Genomic DNA, 21,830 nt, shown 5'->3' with positions numbered 1-21,830 from the left:
AAGTGTTCTGCCAAGCAGGTAAAAATACTCTTAAAAAGAAATGCCAGTTTTCAGAAAAGCTTGACATTTCCCGTTTTCCTCCTAGGGATCCAAACCAACCAGTCCCACAGGATACCAAGTTCATCCACACAAAGCCTAATCGTTTTGAGGAGGTAGCATGGACAAGATACTCTCAAAAAGATCAACTTTATCTTCACATTGGATTAAAACCACGAGTGAAAGAACATTACAGAGCTAACAAGGTGAACCTATGGTTGGAACTAGTACCTCACCTGCACAATCTTAATGACATTTCACAGTATACCTCGACAACAACTAAAGTGCCATCAACTGATATTACTTTCAGGCCAACCCGGAAAAATTTGGTACCCGTAACATCAGCTTTTCCTACAGCCAAGCAAGATGATCCCAAACAACCACCAAGTCTAATTTCAGGAGATCAAAGAGACTATTCCACGGAGTTGAGCGTTACTATTGCCGTGGGGGCATCCTTGCTGTTCTTGAACATTTTAGCCTTTGCAGCATTATACTACAAAAAGGACAAGCGGAGACATGACGTCCACCGGAGATGTAGCCCACAGCGTACAACTGCCAATGATCTCACCCATGCACAAGAAGAGGAAATAATGTCTCTCCAAATGAAGCACAGTGACTTGGGTCATGAATGTGAATCCATTCATCCGCATGAGGTGGTTCTTAGGACCGCCTGCCCCCCAGACTACACACTAGCTATGAGAAGGTCACCTGATGATATTCCTTTAATGACCCCCAACACGATTACAATGATTCCAAACACTATACCTGGGATTCAACCCTTACACACATTTAATACATTTACTGGTGGACAGAATAACACTCTGCCCCATCCACATCCTCATTCACATTCAACAACTAGGGTATAGCCAAACAAGATGATATGAACTTTTATTTTGGGGGTGGATTAGAGTGGGTTATAATTGCTGAAGACTTAACTTGGCTTTCAACCTACAAGACTCTTATTATTTAAATTTGGAGGAATATTATGTGAATATACATATCAAGAACTTCAGGGAGTTGGGGAAAAATGAATTGTACATATATACAAATGAACTTAAAAAAAAAAAAAAGAAAGCATAACTTTAGCAATTGCTTGAAGCAATTGTCCTGAATGATACTTTTTACATTCACATTCAACAATTAATTTTTTTGAAGATTTAAGTTACATGATGGAATTAGGCATGTGCAACACAGGAGTGGGAGAGAAACTACTACTGAATTTTTTTTAAAAAAAATCTATAAATATGCACAAGGGACACATTAATGGAATGTCACATCATTTGCACCAGTTTTTATTTGGAATTGTTTTCTTGTGTAGACCATATTTACATCTTTGGATCAGTATCCAAAGCATCAATGCTGTTAAAGGCCTTAGAAACAGGCTCATGTGCTGAGATCTGCCAGTAAAAAAGGTAACCATGTTCTGGAAACCTGGCAGCTTCAAGATTATCACACAAGTGCTGTCAGTAATAAACATTGTGGGAATAAAGGAACTGAATATTTTTCGCACAACGTGCATGATAATTTATTATGCTTGGTGGGTGTGCTGCTGATTAAGCTGTCATTAAAATCTTTCTCATCCCATTGGAGTGTCCAACAGAAACTTATTTCCTTGATTGGCCTAATTGAAGGAAGGTTTGTTTTCCGGAAAGAAAAAAAATGTAATTAAACCCCTGCCTTCCAGTAACAGAAGGCCCTGCAGTAGTTTTTACAGAGGCTTGATGGGACAAGTCAGTCTTTCCCAACCTAATGTCCTCCAGATGCATTGGGTTTATTTGTGGTGAGTAATAAGGTCCAAGACATCTGATGGGCAACACATTGAGGAAATCTGCACTAAGGGCTCAGCAGTGAACAAATGAAAAGTAAATGCGACAGTAAAAAATAATATTCTCTCCCCACTCCACCACCACCACCACGCAATTAAGTTACAACATTAATAGGGTATCTTTTGATGAAGCATTTCCCATTTTAGTCTAGTTTCATCACAATCTCTTCCACTTATATCAGTGATATTTCAGTAAACAGAACAACAACAAAAAAGAGCAAACAAGGTTCCAAGATTTATTTGCTAGGAATATGTTGCAAGAAGTAAAAGTGCCCTTCCCGAAGATGATCACAACAAACACAGCTTTCACTTATTCATAGGGCCAGTTATATTGCATGAGAACAAATTCACACAATTTCCAAATTACTCCCCTTTTTGCTCTGTGTATTGTCAGTGTATCACAGAGTGCCCTGCAAAGGAGATTCCTGTACGATATTGATAGTGTGACTGGAATAATGTCACCATCTGGAAATGTTTAATTCTGCATCTTGTTTAATATTGTCTGGATCTGGAAAAAAAAAAAAAAAGAGTCTAAAATGACAGGATGATCTTTGTCCCTTTGCCCTTCCCTCCCAGTTACTTTTCAATTTTTTAAAAAAATGGTCTGTCATGGTCATTAAAAATAAAAAAAAATAAAAAGTTTGTATGTGTAATCATACATTTATATATTAAAAAAAGAGGAAAAAAAATTAAGATGGACTAAAGAGCACAGCCCTGGTGAATACATTTTCTCTTTTCCTGTATTATATTTCTATTAGAGTACAGTTATGTGATTTTTATTTTATTTTGCATTTTTTCAAATGACTAGCAATTTTGATAGTTTGTAAGATAACGCGCAGAACTTTCTCTGACAAACTAACTGCAGTAACAGAAATGTTTCTTTTCAGTTACTCTTTTTCAAGATTGAAAGCTTATTACACATACAACAAATTGTATACAACTTGATGGGGACAATTCTTTGTACTTCTGGGCCACTAATGTTGGCTCTACTGAGTGAAAAATAAAAGCTAATCTGAATAATGAACATTATAATTATTCCAATACTGAGACCTGGTATCTGCTCATTAAAGAGCTCAAGTGTTTATTGCTGTTTTGTCATTTTTTAAAAAATGAAGTAATGGTAACTGTCTCAGAATAAAGAGTTATTTCTTGAGACCAATCTGGCTTTTGAAGACTTTTGTATGCTTCTACGAGTTCAAATATATTTATATAGATCTCAGCCTATATTTGGATTCAGTTCTCTTTGGAAAATGTTCAGTTTTTGAATGCATAACTCATTAGCTACAATCTGTTGTACACTTACAGGGTAGGATCTATCACTGAACATCACAAGACTTTTGTATAGGATTGGGCTCCTTGATTTCCAAATAGCATTTACAAAATATTTGGCCAAAAAAATTGGCATTTGCAAAAACATTCAATTATTTCACAACACACATGCACAATATGATTTCAAATCATATTTTATAACTACCACAAAAGAGCATTTTTCTACAAAAAGGAAACATCCTATCAAGCATAAATGTTATCAGCAAACCTGGCAAATGTGTTTTTTTTAAATTCCAAACATTTCTTTTGGCTTTATTTTTAAAAAAAAATTTAATACAGCAGGGAACGATGGTCTCAGTGATCAAAATTAATTGCATTTTGGCCACCTGTTCCCCCTCCCCCCCCCCCCCAGTAGAAGATAAAACAGGGAAAGTCTTCAAAATTCAGGGTGGTCTATGTGCAATTTCTGCCTGATGTGGTTGTGACTGTGACCTGCCAAATGTAAACCAATAAAAAGAACTGTTTGCCATTGGGTAACTATTGTTGGATTGGAAGGTTGTATTTTGATATGTGATCAGTGGAAGCAAAACTAAAAGTCTGTGTGTATGTGTGTGTGTGTGTGTGTGTGTGTACACACACACACACACAAACAAACAAATGGCCATAAACCAAAATGACACCTTGAAAAACATCAGAAAGCATTTTGATGTGCAATTCTTAACATTATTGGTACCAAATAAATTTCTATGCTAAGTTCATGCCAGACACATATCTCTTTATAGCTTTTTCTATGTAGACAGTCCCTGATTTAGTTAAAAATGGGTTTGATAAAATCTAAGTATGATGCCATCCTCAACCTATTATTTGGGTGGGGGAATTCAATCAATCATTGCATTATAACTGAATGATGGAAATACCCAACTCTGAATTGTGCCAGAGAATTTGCTGCTGAATAATAAATGGCAATGTAACAAAGGGGAACATGATTAAAAACACGGGGCATAATCACATCAAATTATTTTCAATTAAATACAATTAGACTTATTTTCTGTCTTGGTGCTGCTCAGTTCTCTGCACTGGCTCCACCCAAATTTTAGCATGAAGCTTCCAGCAAGCCAGTCAAAAGCTGAGTGTGTCCTTGAGCCCCCCACAAAGTTGCACTCATCGGTTTGATAGTTTTTGTTATTCTTTTCACAAAACCAGGGTAGCTGTTTCTCACTCTGATCCTGCTATCTGGCGGTGAAACTCAATATATAGTTAGTACCTAAAAGCAGCTGTAGTTATATCTTGGATGGAAAGGCTCAGCTTAGCATCCCATTCGAATATATAAATGGAGATCTTGTGTATGGACTCATTTTGTCGGAGAGCAGATCTACCTCGCAGATCTACTTCATAAGAATGGATGTGAACACCATTGTGAATGAAGGCATTACATATCCAAAGGCCCCAAACTTGTAGCAACCACTGGATCACAATGCTTTTGTGCAACAGGAGAACTTCATCACATAGAGCAGAATTGAAAGCTACCGGTCCTCCTAGGAAAACCCATTGTTTTTTGTTCCTTCTGCTGTTACTACTGATTCAAAATAGTAGAATGTCTTATATAAAGCACATAATTTTGGAACTTCTAAATGAGCATTTAAAAATAAATAAATCAATTGAAACATACAAAGGTAAGAAACAATGTGAAAAAATGTAACCTAGAGATGTTTGGATATGATTTTTCCCTTCCTTTTCCAAGGTTAGACATTCAGAAAATTAAATTGAAAGTAGTAGTATTTTCTTTCATGCATATTTCTACAAGAAAGGTTTCAAATGGATCAAAGAAAATTTACAATCAGCATTTCATACCATTTCTATGTTCTCCTTGTGCCTACGTGTACATACATTTTTTGCAGTTATTGAAGAGGAAAAATAATGTACCTCCATAAGAAAAATAATGCTATGGACTCATTCCTTGTACATTATCCAATTTCCTAATGCATCTTGAAAATGTAGAACATTCAGAGAATACATCAGCAAGACATTTGATGGGGTATAACTCAAGGAAAAAAAACCCTCTACTGTATTCCTTACTTCAGATGACACATATCTAAGTACCTCACAAAGCAAAACAAGTGTCATATTGTCAATGCAATGCCAGTAAGATGAGTCTTAAAGCCCAGGAAGTCTCAATTCTGCCTTTCAAAAGCTGCAGCATCATTGGGGTTCTACTTCCCCTTTCCCCATCATAAATTCCAGTTACATCACTTGACCTGCATTGTTTTGATGGCTGTGCATAAAATAAAGGATTAAGACAGAGCTATAATTTTAAGCATGGTGAAAACAGTAGCATCTTTGCTGGTCTGTATATTTTACTGTTATGAGACAAGCTATAATGTTCTGAATTTTTTTTCATTAAAACAATGGGCTCTACTATCAGTTTATGTAATTACTGTGGTGGATGCATACCGGGGATGAAAAGCAGCAATACCATGTCCCCCAAAGTAGACTGCATGGTTGGTAGTGCTATTTTCTAAAAAGTAACATATTGCTGAAGTTGGTGTTCTAACATTGGGGAAGTTCTAGAAAGTGAGCAATAATAAGGTATTTTCTTCTTATAAGCTTGGTTTGCATGACATATTGAGACATAAAATAGTCAGCCATCTTTTAATCTAATGTGTTGGGTGAGCTAACCCTGTGTTTATGATTTGATGTATTGGATTAGTTGGATTAATTCCATAAACCATCAAGAGCTTATCCCTGGGTATGTCATGGAAACAAAACCATAGTGCCTGTGGTGGAATTCGGCACTGCTGCTGATTCCCAGGAAGGAGAATGCACATTCCAGGCAGATAGGAGGATTCACAGTCCAGAGTCTGTTGCGGGGAAATTTAAGAGGTTCAAGGTAGCTCCGCCCTAGACTCTCACAGATTATTTACCCTTGGGTTAGTTAGAGTAGCTTTAGTCTGGCAAAGCTTTAGTATGGTGAAAGCAATAAAGAACTTGAATTTTGAATATACTGACTTGACACTGTTCTTGTGCCGACCCTGACAGTGCCGGAGCTCTGGGTCATCAGATGAAACTGAATAGCTCAAGAGGTATGAATAAAAAAGGGAAGCCTGATAAATTTAAGGAAGTTGTAGCTATCAATGGCCACTAATCACAATGGCTCGTATACTTTAATCAGTGGCTATATGTCATCTGGATAGTCAAGACCAGTGCAAAATTACTCAGTTTGATTTCAACCTGCATCTGACTTCTTAACCATTAATCACTAGCTGTCTTTTGAAATATCAGAAAGCCAGTTTAAGGAATTTGGAGGCCTAGTGCAACCTTACATTTGGAGACTCCATACAAAAAGCCCTAGATTATCTTGCAGATAGCATCTTGCAAACTAAGATGTTAAAGCTCTGTATTCAAAATGAATTATCTGCAGAAGTTGGAGTCAAAATTAAAGATACTAACTAGAAGAAACATTGGGATATAAAATACACCATGCAGTGAAACCCTATGTAGAAGAATGATCTGATAGCCTGATTTGACTTGTTCTGCCATAGCCTGATAGCTTCAGCCTGATCTTCTGCTTAGGAGATCAGTGTACCTGCACATGGTATAACCCCTTAAAACTGGCCCAAGCAAAACTCACCATTTCAGGAATGGAATATTCTGCAGAACTATGGAATGTTCTTTTCTAAAGCACCCTAATCCAGTGTGTGACAATGGTTTTCTGGAAGTTAACCTTCTGAACAATGATTCCGGATATGCCAACATGGTGTTTTGGAACTGGACCATAGCTCTCAATGTCTGCTTTTGTAGTTTATTTGTTCAGTTGCTTCCGACTCTTCGTGACTTCATGAACCAGCCCACGCCAGAGCTTCCTGTCGGTCGTCAACACCCCCAGGGATGAGTCCGTCACCTCTAGAATATCATCCATCCATCTCGCCCTTGGTCGGCCCCTCTTCCTTTTGCCCTCCACTCTCCCTAGCATCAGCATCTTCTCCAGGGTGTCCTGTCTTCTCATTATGTGGCCAAAGTATTTCAGTTTTGCCTTTAATATTGTTCCCTCAAGTGAGCAGTCTGGCTTTATTTCCTGGAAGATGGACTGGTTTGATCTTCTTGCAGTCCAAGGCACTCTCAGAATTTTCCTCCAGCACCACAGTTCAAAAGCATCGATCTTCCTTCTCTCAGCCTTCCTTATGGTCCAGCTCTCACAGCCATATGCTACTACTAATGTCTGCTAGCTAGTATGAAACCACAAGAAGCACTCTTACTCTCTGATGAGGAAGGCACCATCATATCTCTGTTTATCCAACATCTCCGCAAATTTTGCTTGAGGTGCCTTAACAAACAAACACACACTGATGTGGTTTCATTTTAATGTAATTTTGAGGAGGGAACCCCTCTTTCCCACTGAGTTCTGCCTTTAACCAACAGAGATAATATTCTGCACTGAAAACCTTAAGAATATCTGCTAATCCTAAACTGAGCTCATGTTCTGTGATGGCTTTGAAATCATATTTGATGATGACTTCCATGCTAAGGCTACTCTTAGATGTCAACAAAGAGGAAAAGGGACTCTCTTCCTGAAGACTTCTCCAGGAACACCTGGTTCAGTTTTGCCTCTCAGCAAGGGCCAACCTGCCTTCTTGACAGAATAGCTTCTGTTGCATTCCTCTTCACACGATCTTCCACTCCCTTTTATGGTATTTTGAAAATAAGTGGGCCCTAGAATCCCAGCAGGAGAAAATTTAAAAGCAGGGTGGAAACATACTTTTTCAGCTGCGAAAAAACAAAGATGAAAATTAAATGCACATATGATGCATGAATACACACACGCAAACTAAGAAGAAAAAAATATATGGAGAAGAAAGTAACTCAGGAACTTTAGAAAGGAAGTTACAGTCTAAACAAACTTCTTCTCATCACAGATCAAGAGAAAACAGAAAGAAAGCAGCCCAAAATCTTATTTAACCAGCCTGTCTCACTGCTGGTATCTGAATGGATTCTGCCTCCCTGAGACCTAATATGCTGAAAATATGTCAAAGAATATAAGGAACCAATTTTCTCTGCAGCTGAGGAGAAAAACGTCCTACAAAAGAACCCTCCATCCACCATGGTGGTTTATGCTGATGATTGCTCATCCCTGTGTAGCAGCAGCCAGTGCAAAATGAGAGCCACAATCTCTCAAGAAAACACCTCTCTGTGTGGCGTTCACCCATAAAATAACACCATGGCTACTATTTCACATGCCTCTACCAGGTCCTGTGGCCTTCGAGCAGTAAAGTACTATTGTCTGGTTGCAGCCTCCTTGGTGGCATCTGGCTGGCCACCCTGACACCAGGCTGTTGGATGAGATGGGCCTCTGAGACGACCCAGCAATGTTAATCAGATATTTCAAAACCCATGGAAATAATAAGGACATTGAAGTAAAGGGCCTAAGAGCGTGCTAAAATTGTAGTTATATTTGTAAGGCAGAAATAACAAAAAACAACAGCTTTATAAGCCATCTAAGGTCCGGCTACTATGCTAGCAGTTGGTATTGTATAGCAAGATAGAAGTCTTTCCTGGTTTTGCTAGCCTAAACAAGTTAGTGAAGATCACTGGAAAGATCAGGAACAGCTGTTCCCTACTTATTTGCTTCCTGTTTCTCTGACAAAAAAATAGTTTATAACAATAAGGCGGTTAATCAAGTAGCTCCCCCTGTCCCACCCTCAAAAAAGTCTGTAGCTGACGCAGTACGCAAGAGAATGTTCACTGTGAAATTTTGGAAAGTATGCTGAATGGTACTAGATTTGCTTCCACGTAGTTCTACATCACCATGTGTGAAATTGGGTTCACATTATTGGTTAAAAGAAAAGGCATGGTAACTGCTGCTGCATACAAAAAGATGAAACGTAAATGAACAACCCTCACTAATGAACTGAGTAACCATGTGCAACATGCTTAAGTAGATGCCACCTTGTTTGACTCTGCTACTTGCCTTGTGGACCAGTTGAAGTGGTTTTGACCAACACAACACTCAGTGGTCCACTCAGTGAGCTCACTGCTCTAAACACTTTCAAAATGATGTCCAATCTACCCCATGGCTCCTAGCATGGGTCAAAAAACACAGGGTATGAAGCCCTCTTGTGTTTTCACATTAATGGAACTAGTATTTGGTGTCTAAGCTTATTAGGAAAATAAATATCTATATCTATAGACATAGCATTTAGCTGAAGATCATGATTACATAAAAAAGAAATTCAGGGTAAATGTGCTGGGTTTGTCTCTGGGTAAATTGTTTTTTAGAACTTCGAGGAACCTTAAATTTTAATAGCACTAGTTCTCCTGGAAGTATGGATGGGGTGGGGATGACCTAGAAGATCTAATTGTCCTTAAAGGTATTCAGAAATAGAACCTTTGCAATTTAACAGGAGGCTTTTATCGGTGTGTATTTTACTCAACCTTCATAGATAGGTAGACAGATAGAAAAAAGATATAATTCTGGAAGAAAAATGCAAGAGCTTTAAATACGTTGCAACAGAGACAATTCTTTGGTTCAGCTTGTAATTTTATCAGATATATTTTGAAAAAGCCAAAGAGAAGGGTCCCTCTCTTCCAAAGATACCATTTTTTATGGTTTAACTTTTCATATTCTGTAAATGCTTTTTTTCCTGTTCAAAATATTAGCCTTTTGTTTGTTTACTTGCTAATAATATGGCATCATACATGGTTGCAATCTAATGTAGGTACACATTAGATAATTTGATGATCTGTGTGAAAACAGCAGCTCCAAAATAAATGTGGAAAGTGTGGAAACTTCCTGATTGAAACTGTGTATAGTGTAAGGGTGTATGTGTTAATTTTATTCTTTCTGTTAGCTTGTCAAGATTCATGTGCAACTGTGGGTGAGAATTATGTTTCTCCTTTCATTTTAAATTTAAAAATAATATCATTTAGTCCTCCTTCTGTGGTCTCCAAAGAAATTTTCCTTCTTTGAAAGACAGATAAATTGAAATGGGTATATATATTTTTTCTGACTAGATTTAATTCTCCTATAAAGCTGTCCAGTAATAGATGCCAACATTCAGCTATACTTGACAAATACCTCACTAACATATCACAAAGAATCATGGATAAAAGCAGAGCCATGCATGGTGAGCTTTTCCTGCTTTGGGTATTTGTTAATGCTACCATGTAATTTATTTTATTTATTTATTTGCAGAATCTGAGACCGTGAGAGGCTTGATCGGAACAGAATGTTGTCCGTAAAGCTGATACTAGAAAAAGTAATATGGAAAATCACTCACGGGTTGGTAGTTGGAACACAAAACCTTCTGGTTTACATTAGAATGGAGCTAGAATGATTCACTCACAGACAGAATCAGGCATTTCATTTCTTCCAGGCAAGGAAGTTTGGATTTCTTAATTCATTGCACAAGATTTAGTACAAGCATGGCTGTGGCCATGAAATCAAAGCCTCTCTTCCTTTCTGCACAGGACACACATATAAAAGGTGTTGTGGCTTTGATGATGCAGCCATTATCTTGACTTTTCTGACCAACCCCGTGGATAAATGGTGTAGCAACAGATAAAGCAAATAATGAAGAACTAAGCATAGTATTTTTGAAATTATTGAAATACACATGCGGTATTGAGATACATTTGCACATTTTCTCATCAGAAGTGAATACATTATGTTCTGCACTGAAACCATTGCCTGGTTTTTACTACTTTCCTTTCATTATATATGCTGCATGATTAATACTGATGTGGGTCTTGTTTGCTGAATATCTTGCTGCTCTCCAGGAGGACCTTTATCATTCATGACTCCAAAGTTATTTCAAGAGGACAGAGTAGATGAACAGGATTCCAGATGTGTCAGACAGTAATGCTAAATATCATGTAGATGGTTATTTGATATGTATGAACTGCCTTTCTAAAAGTCAAAGCCAAGGTTATGCTCAAAGCATGCAGAAATAGTAAATCATTTCAAAGCACATTAAGCCTTTTTTTTTTTTTTTAAGAAAAAGTTAATTTGAATCCTGCACTGCTGAAAGGCTTTTTCTAAATATAAAACAAGGCTGAACAAGCTGTTTAAAACTGAAGTGGCTTGGAACAATGGCAAGACTATTGCAACGAAACAGCTGAGAGAGTTCTTGGTTTCCCCAAAGTATGACAGAGTCCTCCTTGGAAATCTCAGGAATATGGACAATTTCTAATAAAACATTTTCTTCTTATAGAGCTCCTATTAAAACATTCAGGCAAAGGCAAAGGGAGGGGCTGTTCTCTCATTATAGAAGTTGCTTTAGGCAAGACACAGATGGTAAGATTCCTTTCTGTGCTCCTTTGGAACAGTTCTGCCTTATTTTGCATCCCTGCTAATACATTCCCCAAATGCTCTTAATCTCAGGTACACACTTAAGACATCTACTGTCATAATGGAATAAGATAATAATTAGAGATGAGCTGGAACCTATTTATTGTCATGTCCATTTTTCATGTCATTTAGTATTGCCACTGAACGTGTTCAGGCAGCAGCAGGTCCTTAGTATCTTTCCCCTCTCTCTTTTTCCCCCACAGTTGGGTCTTCCTTGTTGTTTTCCCCCCAAAATAGTGACTTGACAATGGGAGCACTAAAGAAAATTAATATGGCATCTGCACAGCACAGATTGGAGGTATGCCATACATAGCTTGGAGACATCCCTAAGTCTATTGTCTCCTTCTGTTTCTCCATAATGACTTTATGAGAAGATTTCTGCTAATCTTGATAGCTGGGTGAAGTTTGCTGTATTCATAAAACAACAGGCAGCTCAATAGTAAAGTTTCTCACACCATCATTTTCTGTAAGCTGCCCAGGGTCACATTTATGAGATGGGTGGCTATATAAATCTGATAGATAAATAAATAAGAAAATAAACAAAACTTCCTGGCAGGGCAGTTGTTGCTTCCACAGCCTCTCTTGCTCATAGTACATATGAAATAGGCCATGAAAATCTCACTGAGGAATAAATGTTCCCTGTGTCCACCTTCTTAATTCTGCAGGAAAATATCTACTCATTTTTGAGTAACAAGGTTTCCCTGAGATCTATTAATATGTCAGATGGCATTATTTTCCATCATTGTTTGATGGAGCTTAATCATATGTCTTCACTACATTGTACTCATAGAAGCTCCAGTGTGCTTTTGCATTTTATTTACCATCAATATGCTGTGGTGATGCCCTTTCAGATATCAGCACTATATGAACTCTATAACCTGGATTCTACTTGAACCTGAAAGTTTTGCAGGCAGAAAATGGGGGAAGCTGAAAAAAAGTCTGAAGTGGTGCTCCTCTTCAGCTTCTAGGTTATCTAATTTCGGTAGATAGCATACTTTACATCAGGATTTGAAACATATGGCTTGAGATATTCTGTTGTTGTTGTTGTTGTTCAGTCATTAAGTCATGTCTGACCCTTCATGACCCCATGGACCATAGCACACCAGGCCTTCCTGTCCTCCACTGTATCCCGGAGTGTACTCAAATTCATGTTAATTGCATCAGTGATGCTATCTAACCATCCTCTGCCATCCCCTTCTCCTTCTGCCTTCAGTCTTTCCCAGCATCTGCGTCTTTTCCAGTGAGTCCTCTCTTTGCATTAGGTGGCCAAAGTATTTAAGCTTCACCTGTCCTTCCAATGAACAGTCAGGGTTGAGATATTCTACCATCACCTAAATTGGTCTTAGAAAACCTTTCTCTGATTGGCCATATATAATCTGTGGAGGTTCTCCAATATAGGCCACATGTTCCTTATGGAAGCCAACTATCTTTCCCTAGTCATGAGGAAGGGTAAAGAAAAATTCTGGTTAGAGAAGACTTTTTGCCACCTTTTTAAGTGCTTGTTTTGTGGATGTTACTGCTGGGGAAGGAAGGGCTATAAATCCTGTGCTCCTCTCATGCTGTGATCCCTCTGGAATTCATCTAATGATGTAGCAACTGGATTTAAAACAGAAAGCCTCTCCCATCTTCCCAGTGGGAAGCTTTAAAATCTTAATGCTGTGGAGGGTAGATCATTTATATATGAAAATGTGTGCAGTGACACTGCAGGAGAATGGCAAAGAGGTTTAGTGATGTGTATCTCTAAATATACCTCAATGCATAAAGGATTTTTGTAGATTTCTCTCTACCCTTAGAAATCACTGAAGATTTTAGGTTTCACTAAGAACCTGTCTATTAAAACTTACTCCTTAGATGCACTTCAGGGATGGCCACCTGGAGAAGGGGCAATAAGTGAATGCAACCAAGGAAAGTATCTCTGGCTGAAATGTCCCTGATTGCTGCTCTAGTGATAAGATGTGAGTTTTAAGCTTATCACCTGATCATCACCAGATGTGGTGAATAATCAGTGAAAAGTAAAAAAAGTTAGCAAGACACCACAGCACAGGTGAGCCTCACTGTAGACTTGGAACCTGGGAAGGTGCTACATACAGACCAGTTCCAGGGGTCTGTTCTCATTCCTGGGGGTTCTTGACTGGCAAAGGGTGATGTTTGTACTGTTTGTTTGTTTGTTTGTTTGTTTGTTTATTTATTCAAATTTTGTTACCACCCATCTCTCCCAAGAGGGATTCTGGGCGGTTTACAATGAAATTCATACCATGACAATAAACATTAAAATCCGATAAAAATAAACAAATTACCAATATAAAATACAATATAAATAAATATAAAATCCAAGTGGCTCTGAGATGCCAATCTGGTGGGAGGGGCTCTAAGGGGCAAGCCACCCCCAAGAATGGCTACCCACCTTCCCACCCCAAGTGAGATGGCAGAGCCAAGTCTTCAGGGTCTTCCTGAAGGTCAGGAGTGATGGGGCCTGCCTCACCTCTGGGGGCAAGATGTTGCAAAGGGCGGGGGCCACTGCAAAAAAGTTTATGACTTTCCCCACTTGTGTATTCATCACCTATGAATCCCAGAACTTATGAGTCACCAGCTGGCAAAACAATGTACAGGTAGTGTGCAAATAAGCTACACATGATTTGGCATGTGGCCTCTCAGAACAGTACACAAGGGATGAAGATCCCAGGTTGAAATACTGTGCTGGGGTAGCTCTGGATGGGGTTCAAAACCTCCTGAAGGAGCAAGTTCAAAACTTGGGGATTTTTAACTTCTGGTTGATCAGCAGGTGGAGGTCATAGACAGAGAGTCTTTGGCCAGCTTCATGGATGCTCCAGTTGTGGTCCTTTTAGGAACAGGAGGCTCTTCATGTCATCATTGCCTCAAGCCTGTATTACTGCAACATACTGCAAGCAGGGTCACTGGCTTCAAAATGGCAGGCACAAATGGATTCTCAAAGCCCTATCTCACTGTAATGTGCATGCACATAAAAAAGTCACATCCACCATTCTGAAGCCACCAGCTGTTGCTGTGGACACCCTATGTGGAGCTACCTTTGAAGACTAGCCAGAATCTGTCATGTGCTTAATTTACTCTTCCTAAATGAGAAGGTTTTATTTTTACCTCTATTAAATTTAACATTGTTATCTCTAAACTGTCAGGATAATTTTGAATTTTGCTTCTGCTTTCTGGGGTACTAGTAATCCTCACCATCCTTCAGCTGAGGATATGATGAGCATTCTTTCCATCTCTCCAGCCAATAAAACTATTGAAGTGATTTAAGCCCATGGCTTAACACTGTGGCACCCTGGTCAGACCAGATTAAAGAGGAACTGATCAATCACTGCAGCACCCCACCTCACTCCTATTTAAAGAGGAATCGTTGATTATCACACACTTCAAGCAAGCTGCAGGTCCACAAAACAGATAGGCCATCCAATCATTACTTAATCAGCTTGTTGACCAGAAACAGGTCTATTATTGGATACCTTGTGAAATGCTTTGCTCAACTCAAGACCTGCAATCCCACAGTTGATAGGGAACTTCTCCAGTCATGACAATGAAGATGAGTTTGACAAGACTTGTTCTCATCAAATCCATGTGGGTTCTCACAATCACTATTATCTTCCTAATAGGTTACTCCTGCAGGAATATAACGCTCTACAGGAAACAAAGATTACTCACACCCATTAGGTAGAGAGGAAGTCTCCCGTAAGTCAAGTTCAACTTCTGGTGCTCATATAAGAATGTCCATTTAGATTTTTTGATAATGATAAGGAGGTGGCCTTCTTCCAGCTCTTCAGTCTAGCCTACAGCCTTGGAATTTCATGGTGCTTTCCCATCTAAGAATTTACTGATCTAACCCAGCTTAGTCTTTTTGAAATCAACCAAATTTGGCTAGGTGCTGCTTGCCTGGTATGAGAAAGACAACAGTAACAAGCAAATAAATAAACAAAGCTTGCTATCTGGCTTAAATCTTCATGGTATTTGTGTGTCTCTGTGTGTGTGTGTGTATTATTCCATGGAGAGATGGATGATCAGACCAACCAAGTATAAGTATCTGTACTGCTATACACCTTTAGATGCAAACCATCTTGTGTTCTCAATATATGTCATGTCATGGGGACAATATAACTTTTATTGATTGATTGTTTTACAGGTAGTCCTCATTTAGGGACTGCCTCATTTAGTGACTGTTCACAGTTACAACAGTGATGAATAAGTAACTTTACAACCAATCTTCACATTTACAACCTTCACAGGTCTGTAAAATAAAGGAAAGCTGAAGGAAGATCATAAGCACTACTTAGCTTAACGACTGAGTTGCCAGTCCCAATTGAGGTCACTAAACAAGGACTATCTGTATTATGTGCTGTAAAGTCCAGTGTCAACTCTTAGCACCATAACAATAAATATTCCCCATGATGATCTGTCCCCAACCTGGTCTTTTAGGTCTTCCAACATTGCACCGATCACTGTACCCACTGCACTACACACATGGAATATGAGTAACATGTCTGTGCCTATCAAATTATTCTGCCTGAATTTGAATAGGCCAGCTCATTGAATGTCAGCATTTGAAGTGCCTAATAGATTTCAACCACGTGATCAGGCCTTTTTTATGTGGGTTGTTCCCCACCCCACAGACATCTCTGTTGAAACCCTGAACCTTTCTGCATAAAAATCATGTCTTTGTTCTTTTGAAACCTGATATGGGTAATCCGCCAAGCAACGTTTTTCCTAAATAATATTTTACTTACTGGTTATGGTCCTGGGTACCGCTGGATCAAAATGACTCTCATTAGCTCATTTTTTATCTTTACACTTTCTGAAACCTTCTTTACATGCCCAGCTTCTTTTCCTGTTTAGCTTTTTCTACTTTCAGCAGGCTAGTTCCAGAAGCATACAAAACAATAACATGCATGGCTGTTTTATTATTGTTCTTCATTGCTGATGAAAATGGATTCGTTTTTAACCCTTGGTAAGCTGCCCAAAGTTGGTGAGTGGGTGACCTTAAAATTATAAGCTAAAAATAAATATAAATAAAAGTATATTTGCAGAGGGGTGATTATTGGATGGCACTAGAATCATGTTCCCCTCTTTCACAATACCCTTTCTTTCATCCTTAAAAAAAATCTGCTACACTTGATATGGGTACACTAATGAGATCAGTATGATGATAACTGATACTCAGTTCTGTCTTTAATACTGTGCCCCATACATGAGCAAGACTGTTATTTTAATTTTTTCTCTCTGGGTTTTGGAGGAAGTTTGGAAAATTTTTCCTTCTGACTCTTTTTCAAACAATGTTAAGCTTACATCAGGGATCACGATGCAGTTTCCATGCATTTTGTGCTTGCAATAGGTGAACAGCATCAACCCCTAACTTTCCACAATAGTCCTAGGAGGAAGGGAAGCTCCCCAGAAAGGCACTCAATAGCCATTGTCCACCTGTGCTCTCCAGTTTTGTGTTTTCTGCCTCAAGATGCCAGGAAACTACTTTACCAATTTTTGCAACCTGCATCTGTGGAGAATCGAGTGATGCTGTGGAGGCTTACAATTCATCTCCACAGCTGGAATCATTGAGGGGAAAAGCTGAGGAGGCACGGGTAGATTGATGACAAAGGATGAGTTGCAGGTGTTGAAAACTCAAAGACAAACAAGAAGGTTGAGGAGGAGGAGGAGGTTCGAAGAGGGCTGGGGAGACTGAGAAAGGAAGCAGCTCATCGGTAAAGGGGAAACAATTGTAATTTGAGCCTGGCAGGGTAGGAGAAAACTTAGAAGACCTGTGAAGATGAAGCATTTCCAGTAAGGTTTGAAAGACAGAATGAGTACTGCCCTCAGTTAAGATGGTGACAACCATAAGAGTATTTCAACTGCATGAAAAACATCACAGTAGCTTGATTTGTCTTATATTCTAATATATATATCCCAGCTTCCAGCTTTTTTACCTACACCAGTAATCTTGTGGGGTAGGGTGGACTAAAGCCAGCCAGTAAGTTTTTATGGCTAAGGGAAGTTTCAGTCTGGATCTCTCTGGTCTTAGGGATTGCAAATAAGGAGTGCATAGTGTGGGCTCCCGGTGGGGAATGGTGGACTGAGCAGCTGTGCCCGTGGGCTTAGTGGACAAAGCTGCCATTGCAGCAACACTTTTGGGGTTCAGGAAGGTTCTCTGGAAGCCCAGAAATGTTTCCCAGATAAAAGAAAATACAAGGAATCACTCCATCTGTCCTCCAGATGGCTGCTTGCAGCCAGAAGATCGCAAATAGCGATTTGCGTTCGACTGGTAAGAGCAAGCCGGGAGGCAGGGCCATCATCACTTTCCAAGCCATTGTCAGGCTCTGCCTGCTACCCAGTAAAAATACAGACGCTAGTGTAGGCTTAGGTTCTGGTTTTATTCGAGTAACAGTATGTGTGCCCTTTAAGAAAGCTGAGAGTGAGTGGAGCGTGCCGGAACGGGATTTAAATAGCCCGCGCTGGTCAGCGGTCCACCCCTTCTTACTCCGGGTGCGCCCCCAAGCCCCGTCGGTTCCGTCGTCGGTAGGTGAGGGGTCGTGGAGCCCCTCCTGTGCTCCGGGCGTTTCCTTGATTGCTTCCCTGGCCGGTGATGGTTCATTGCCAGGTGATCAGGTTCGTAATCTCTTTGACAACCCGGGCGCGCCTCGTGGTCTGGTCTTGTCGGTTACCTTCTTTGCAACATTGTATCTTTCTCTTCCATGCCTCTGGCTAGAGTTGATACTTCGTTGCCAGCACCTGTTGCTCTCTTTTGTTACCTCGTTGCCTTTTCCCTTAATCCGCCCGGGACCCATTTCCCTGCATTGTCATGCGAGCCATTGCGATGTCACAAGCATCGCAACGGTGATCATGACAGCCGTGCTGTAGCATTAAAAGGACACTAAGACTGGCCACCCCATTTCTAAATCACTAATTTATATTCTTTTAAAAAGTATGCATACCCTAAGAGAGGCTTTCTACAGTAAGGAGAAGCTAGCTCTCTTGATGCTTATCATTATTTTTGGGATTACATTTTTTTAAAAAAATTCTTTTTAAGTTTTAGATGTTGTTCTCCTTCCAAATATAAAGGAAGATTGTGAGTAAACAATTGTCTTCCTGTTATTATTTTTGTACTAAATTTGAAGATATTAACATTTTCCTACACATTGAATCATCTGATCTGAACCTTCAGCTTTCTGTTTTCACTTTCCCTTGGGAACTGTCTGTTTATCTCACTTTCGGTTGTGTAAATACATTTTAGAACTTTTTCATATCCTCGACTTTCACTGGTTAGGCTCCTAGGGGGCACCATAATCTACAGCATGAGACATGGAGGATTTTAAACAGGTCTCTTCTGACTTCCACCAAGCTTTTATGCAAGATATTCAGGACATCATGGAAAATATGAGATTTAAAATGTGCCATCAGGTTGGGGATGTGGTGGATGAAACTGAGGAATTCAACAGCAATAGAGACATTTCTTTTAAGAGTGAGATTGGGATTTTTATTGAGATGCTGGATGAAGATCGGATAGTGGAGTTAGAGAAATCTAAGGGAGAGATCTGCAAGCCACAAATGAAACAGACTTTCTGGTGGAATGCTATGAAAAGTAGCTGGAATTTTTGAGTGGGGCAGTCAGGCTCTTTGATTCTTTTAAGAGAAAAGCTCTGTGCACATTGTGGGGATATGCAAATACTCTGGTTTATTTTGAAGTAGGATAAGGGTTAAAGAATGTTCATTTGGTTTGATTTAAGGGTCTCATTGATGTCATTTGCTTTTAAAGATTTGGATTAAGATTGTTAGGGTTAAAAATGTGTTCATTTGGATGGTTTAAAGGATTTGATTTAAGGTTACTGTTTTGAATTGTCCTTGTTTTTGGGGTTTATTAAGATAATGTTACTAAAACTGTTGTATTATCAAGTATAACAACAGACAATCTATGTGCTTTTTAATTTGATTCTTATTTTAGTAGACAGAAATGTACAGAATAGTGGTAGGAAGGGAATAATTAAATACATGTTATCTTTTGGAGGGGATAAAGGTGTTTTGGATGTTTATATGAACTTTTTTCCCCTTTATTTTAATATAAGGTGGAGGAGTAACTGTACTTAGTGATTTTTATTATGTGTTAAAGTGGAATGACTTATAGAAATAATGTGGTTTTGGTTTAATATAGAGTAAAAGATTGATTATGGAAATTTTTCTATATCCTTGCTGTTAAAAGTGAGAAGCCACATCTTTTTGTACATTTGCAAAAAAAATTCTCATGTGTTTTTGCACCTTTTTAGTTCTTTTTTCCTTCTTTGTAGTTTTTTGTTTTTTTGTTTTTTTGTAGTTTTGTAGTTTTTATTCTTCTCTTGAAACCTAATAAAATTTATTTAAATTTTTTAAAAAATGCACAGTGTGTAGGCTTCAAATTGTCCACTTCTAGGAAAATAATCACCCAAAGTCCCCCTTTTTGGGGGAGATGGGCAGTGATACAAATTGGAACAATAAATAAATAAATTAAAAACTTTCTGATGGATTCCAGGTTACAGTATAGACTTCAGATATGAACAAGGAGAAACTTAAGATCAGATCAGATTGATACATTTAATTTGCAGATAATTTTTTTTAATCAACCATTTGCTAATTTTCCATTCAATAATTTGAAGTCAAATCACATAATTGGCTCCTTCCTTCCTTTGAATTTATTGCAAATTTGAATTTATTGCAAATTTCACCAAGATTCTTAGAAAAATATTAGATTTTTATCACTTAATTAGAACTGAAGGTATCTTTCTAAGATCCATTAGATACTCCACTGAATATCCCAGGAGGATATTTTAAGAGACAATGTATTCTAAAAAGCCTTTCCAGTTATTTGGTATGTGTTACTTCAGCTTTAGTATGTGATTTGTTTGTTTCTTTATCCTATTTATATTGTTGCCCATCTATCAAAAGAATCTCTGTTTGGCAAACAAAGTAAAAACAAAACATTCCAGTAAAGCCGAAAATGTCCCCAAATGAGTCCCATTTCTTCCCATTAGAGCTTTTCTGCCACCTCGTCTTTATTTCATTTCAGCATTAAGTGAAGTTTTGGGGACATTTTCTCCCCAGACTTTTAAGTTGTATGCTCTGAATTAATTCATTGTGTTTTTAATTTAGATATGTTATTTTGTGCGATTAAGTTGTTAGACCTTTTACAAGATGATCTGTCCCCAGTATGGCCCTTGAGGTCTTCCAATGGTGCAACCATTGCCATTTTCATTGATCCCACCCACCTTACTCCTAGTCATCCTCTTCTTTTCTTTCCTTGTATCTTTTCCAGAATGATCAACTGAAGAGAACTAAGTCTTCACACAAGTTGTCCAAAATATGATAATTTGAGTCTGGTCATTTGTGTCACAAATAACATATCTGAACTGATTGTTTCTATGATCTGTTTATTTGTTTTCTTAGTTATCCATGGTACCTTCAAGAATCTTTTGCAACGCCAAAGTTCAAAAGCATCAATATTCTTTCCATCCTGTTTCTTCAAAGCCCAGCTTTTGCTTCTGTAGAATGTTACAGGGAAAACCACTGCCTGTACAATTCTGATCTTTATAGGTGTAGGTCATCCATTATATCTAAATACCATTTACAAGGGCTTCACTGATATCCTACCAAGGGCTAATCTACAGTCCACTCTAAAACCATTGTTGTAGAGTGACATATAATTCTTTTTAAAACAAGCATACCGTTTCAGCATTTCTCTGGCCTTCACTTTGCAAGGAAAGATCTCTAGTCTAGTACTATCTTTTCTGCTGTTGCCCTTCCTCCCCACCTCCACCTCCCTCCCCCCTCACAGTGGCAAAGCCGATAAGATTCCAGGAAATACTGGCTTCTCTAGAATACAACTTGAACAATGCTGGAATGGGATCAGAGCCATGTGTACGCTTTCATGGGCACATATGCATCCATTGAACACACTGAGAAGCATCTTTCTGAATAGCATTCCTTCACTTGATCAGTTCCCATAACTACAGCTGGTGACATTGAGGACAGAATCCAGCACCCAGGATTGTTTGCACAATGATCTACATTAGGTTAGATACTTACACATAGCCCTTAGCAAATGAGTCATCGGTGGCAGCTGCTATATATGGAGTCAAGCCATGGCTCTCCTTACAAGTATTCTCTTTCCAGCCAGTCTAATGGTAATATACGCAGTTTTCTGCCAGCATCCATTTTCACAATGCCAACTCAGAGCAATATGAGGAATCTAGCATGTTGCACAAAATCATTCAGAATCCCAGTTATCGCCACTGTTGTTCTTTTAAATAATCTTTCTAATTACACCAGCCGTTGATCAAAGCTTTGTCTGATTTCTAAAAAAAGTGATGAAATCTA

General features: G+C 38.7%; 1 protein-coding gene across 1 annotated transcript in view; it reads left to right on the top strand.

Moving 5' to 3' along the window:
- The window catches only part of NLGN1 (neuroligin 1), a 468,892-nt gene extending 465,653 nt beyond the window's left edge, over nt 1–3,239 (top strand). Inside the window, exon 6 of the mRNA XM_063306435.1 lies at nt 86–3,239. Within this exon, the coding sequence (XP_063162505.1) occupies nt 86–902 (817 nt within the window). The 3' untranslated portion in view covers nt 903–3,239. The remainder of the gene's footprint in view (nt 1–85) is intronic.
- The last annotated feature ends 18,591 nt before the right edge of the window (nt 3,240–21,830 follow it).

Source organism: Candoia aspera, chromosome 6 (assembly GCF_035149785.1).
Source record: "Candoia aspera isolate rCanAsp1 chromosome 6, rCanAsp1.hap2, whole genome shotgun sequence".
In the NCBI taxonomy this organism is placed as follows: domain Eukaryota; kingdom Metazoa; phylum Chordata; class Lepidosauria; order Squamata; family Boidae; genus Candoia; species Candoia aspera.
Note: the sequence above shows the minus strand (reverse complement) of the source record. Positions and strands in the feature narration are given on the sequence as shown.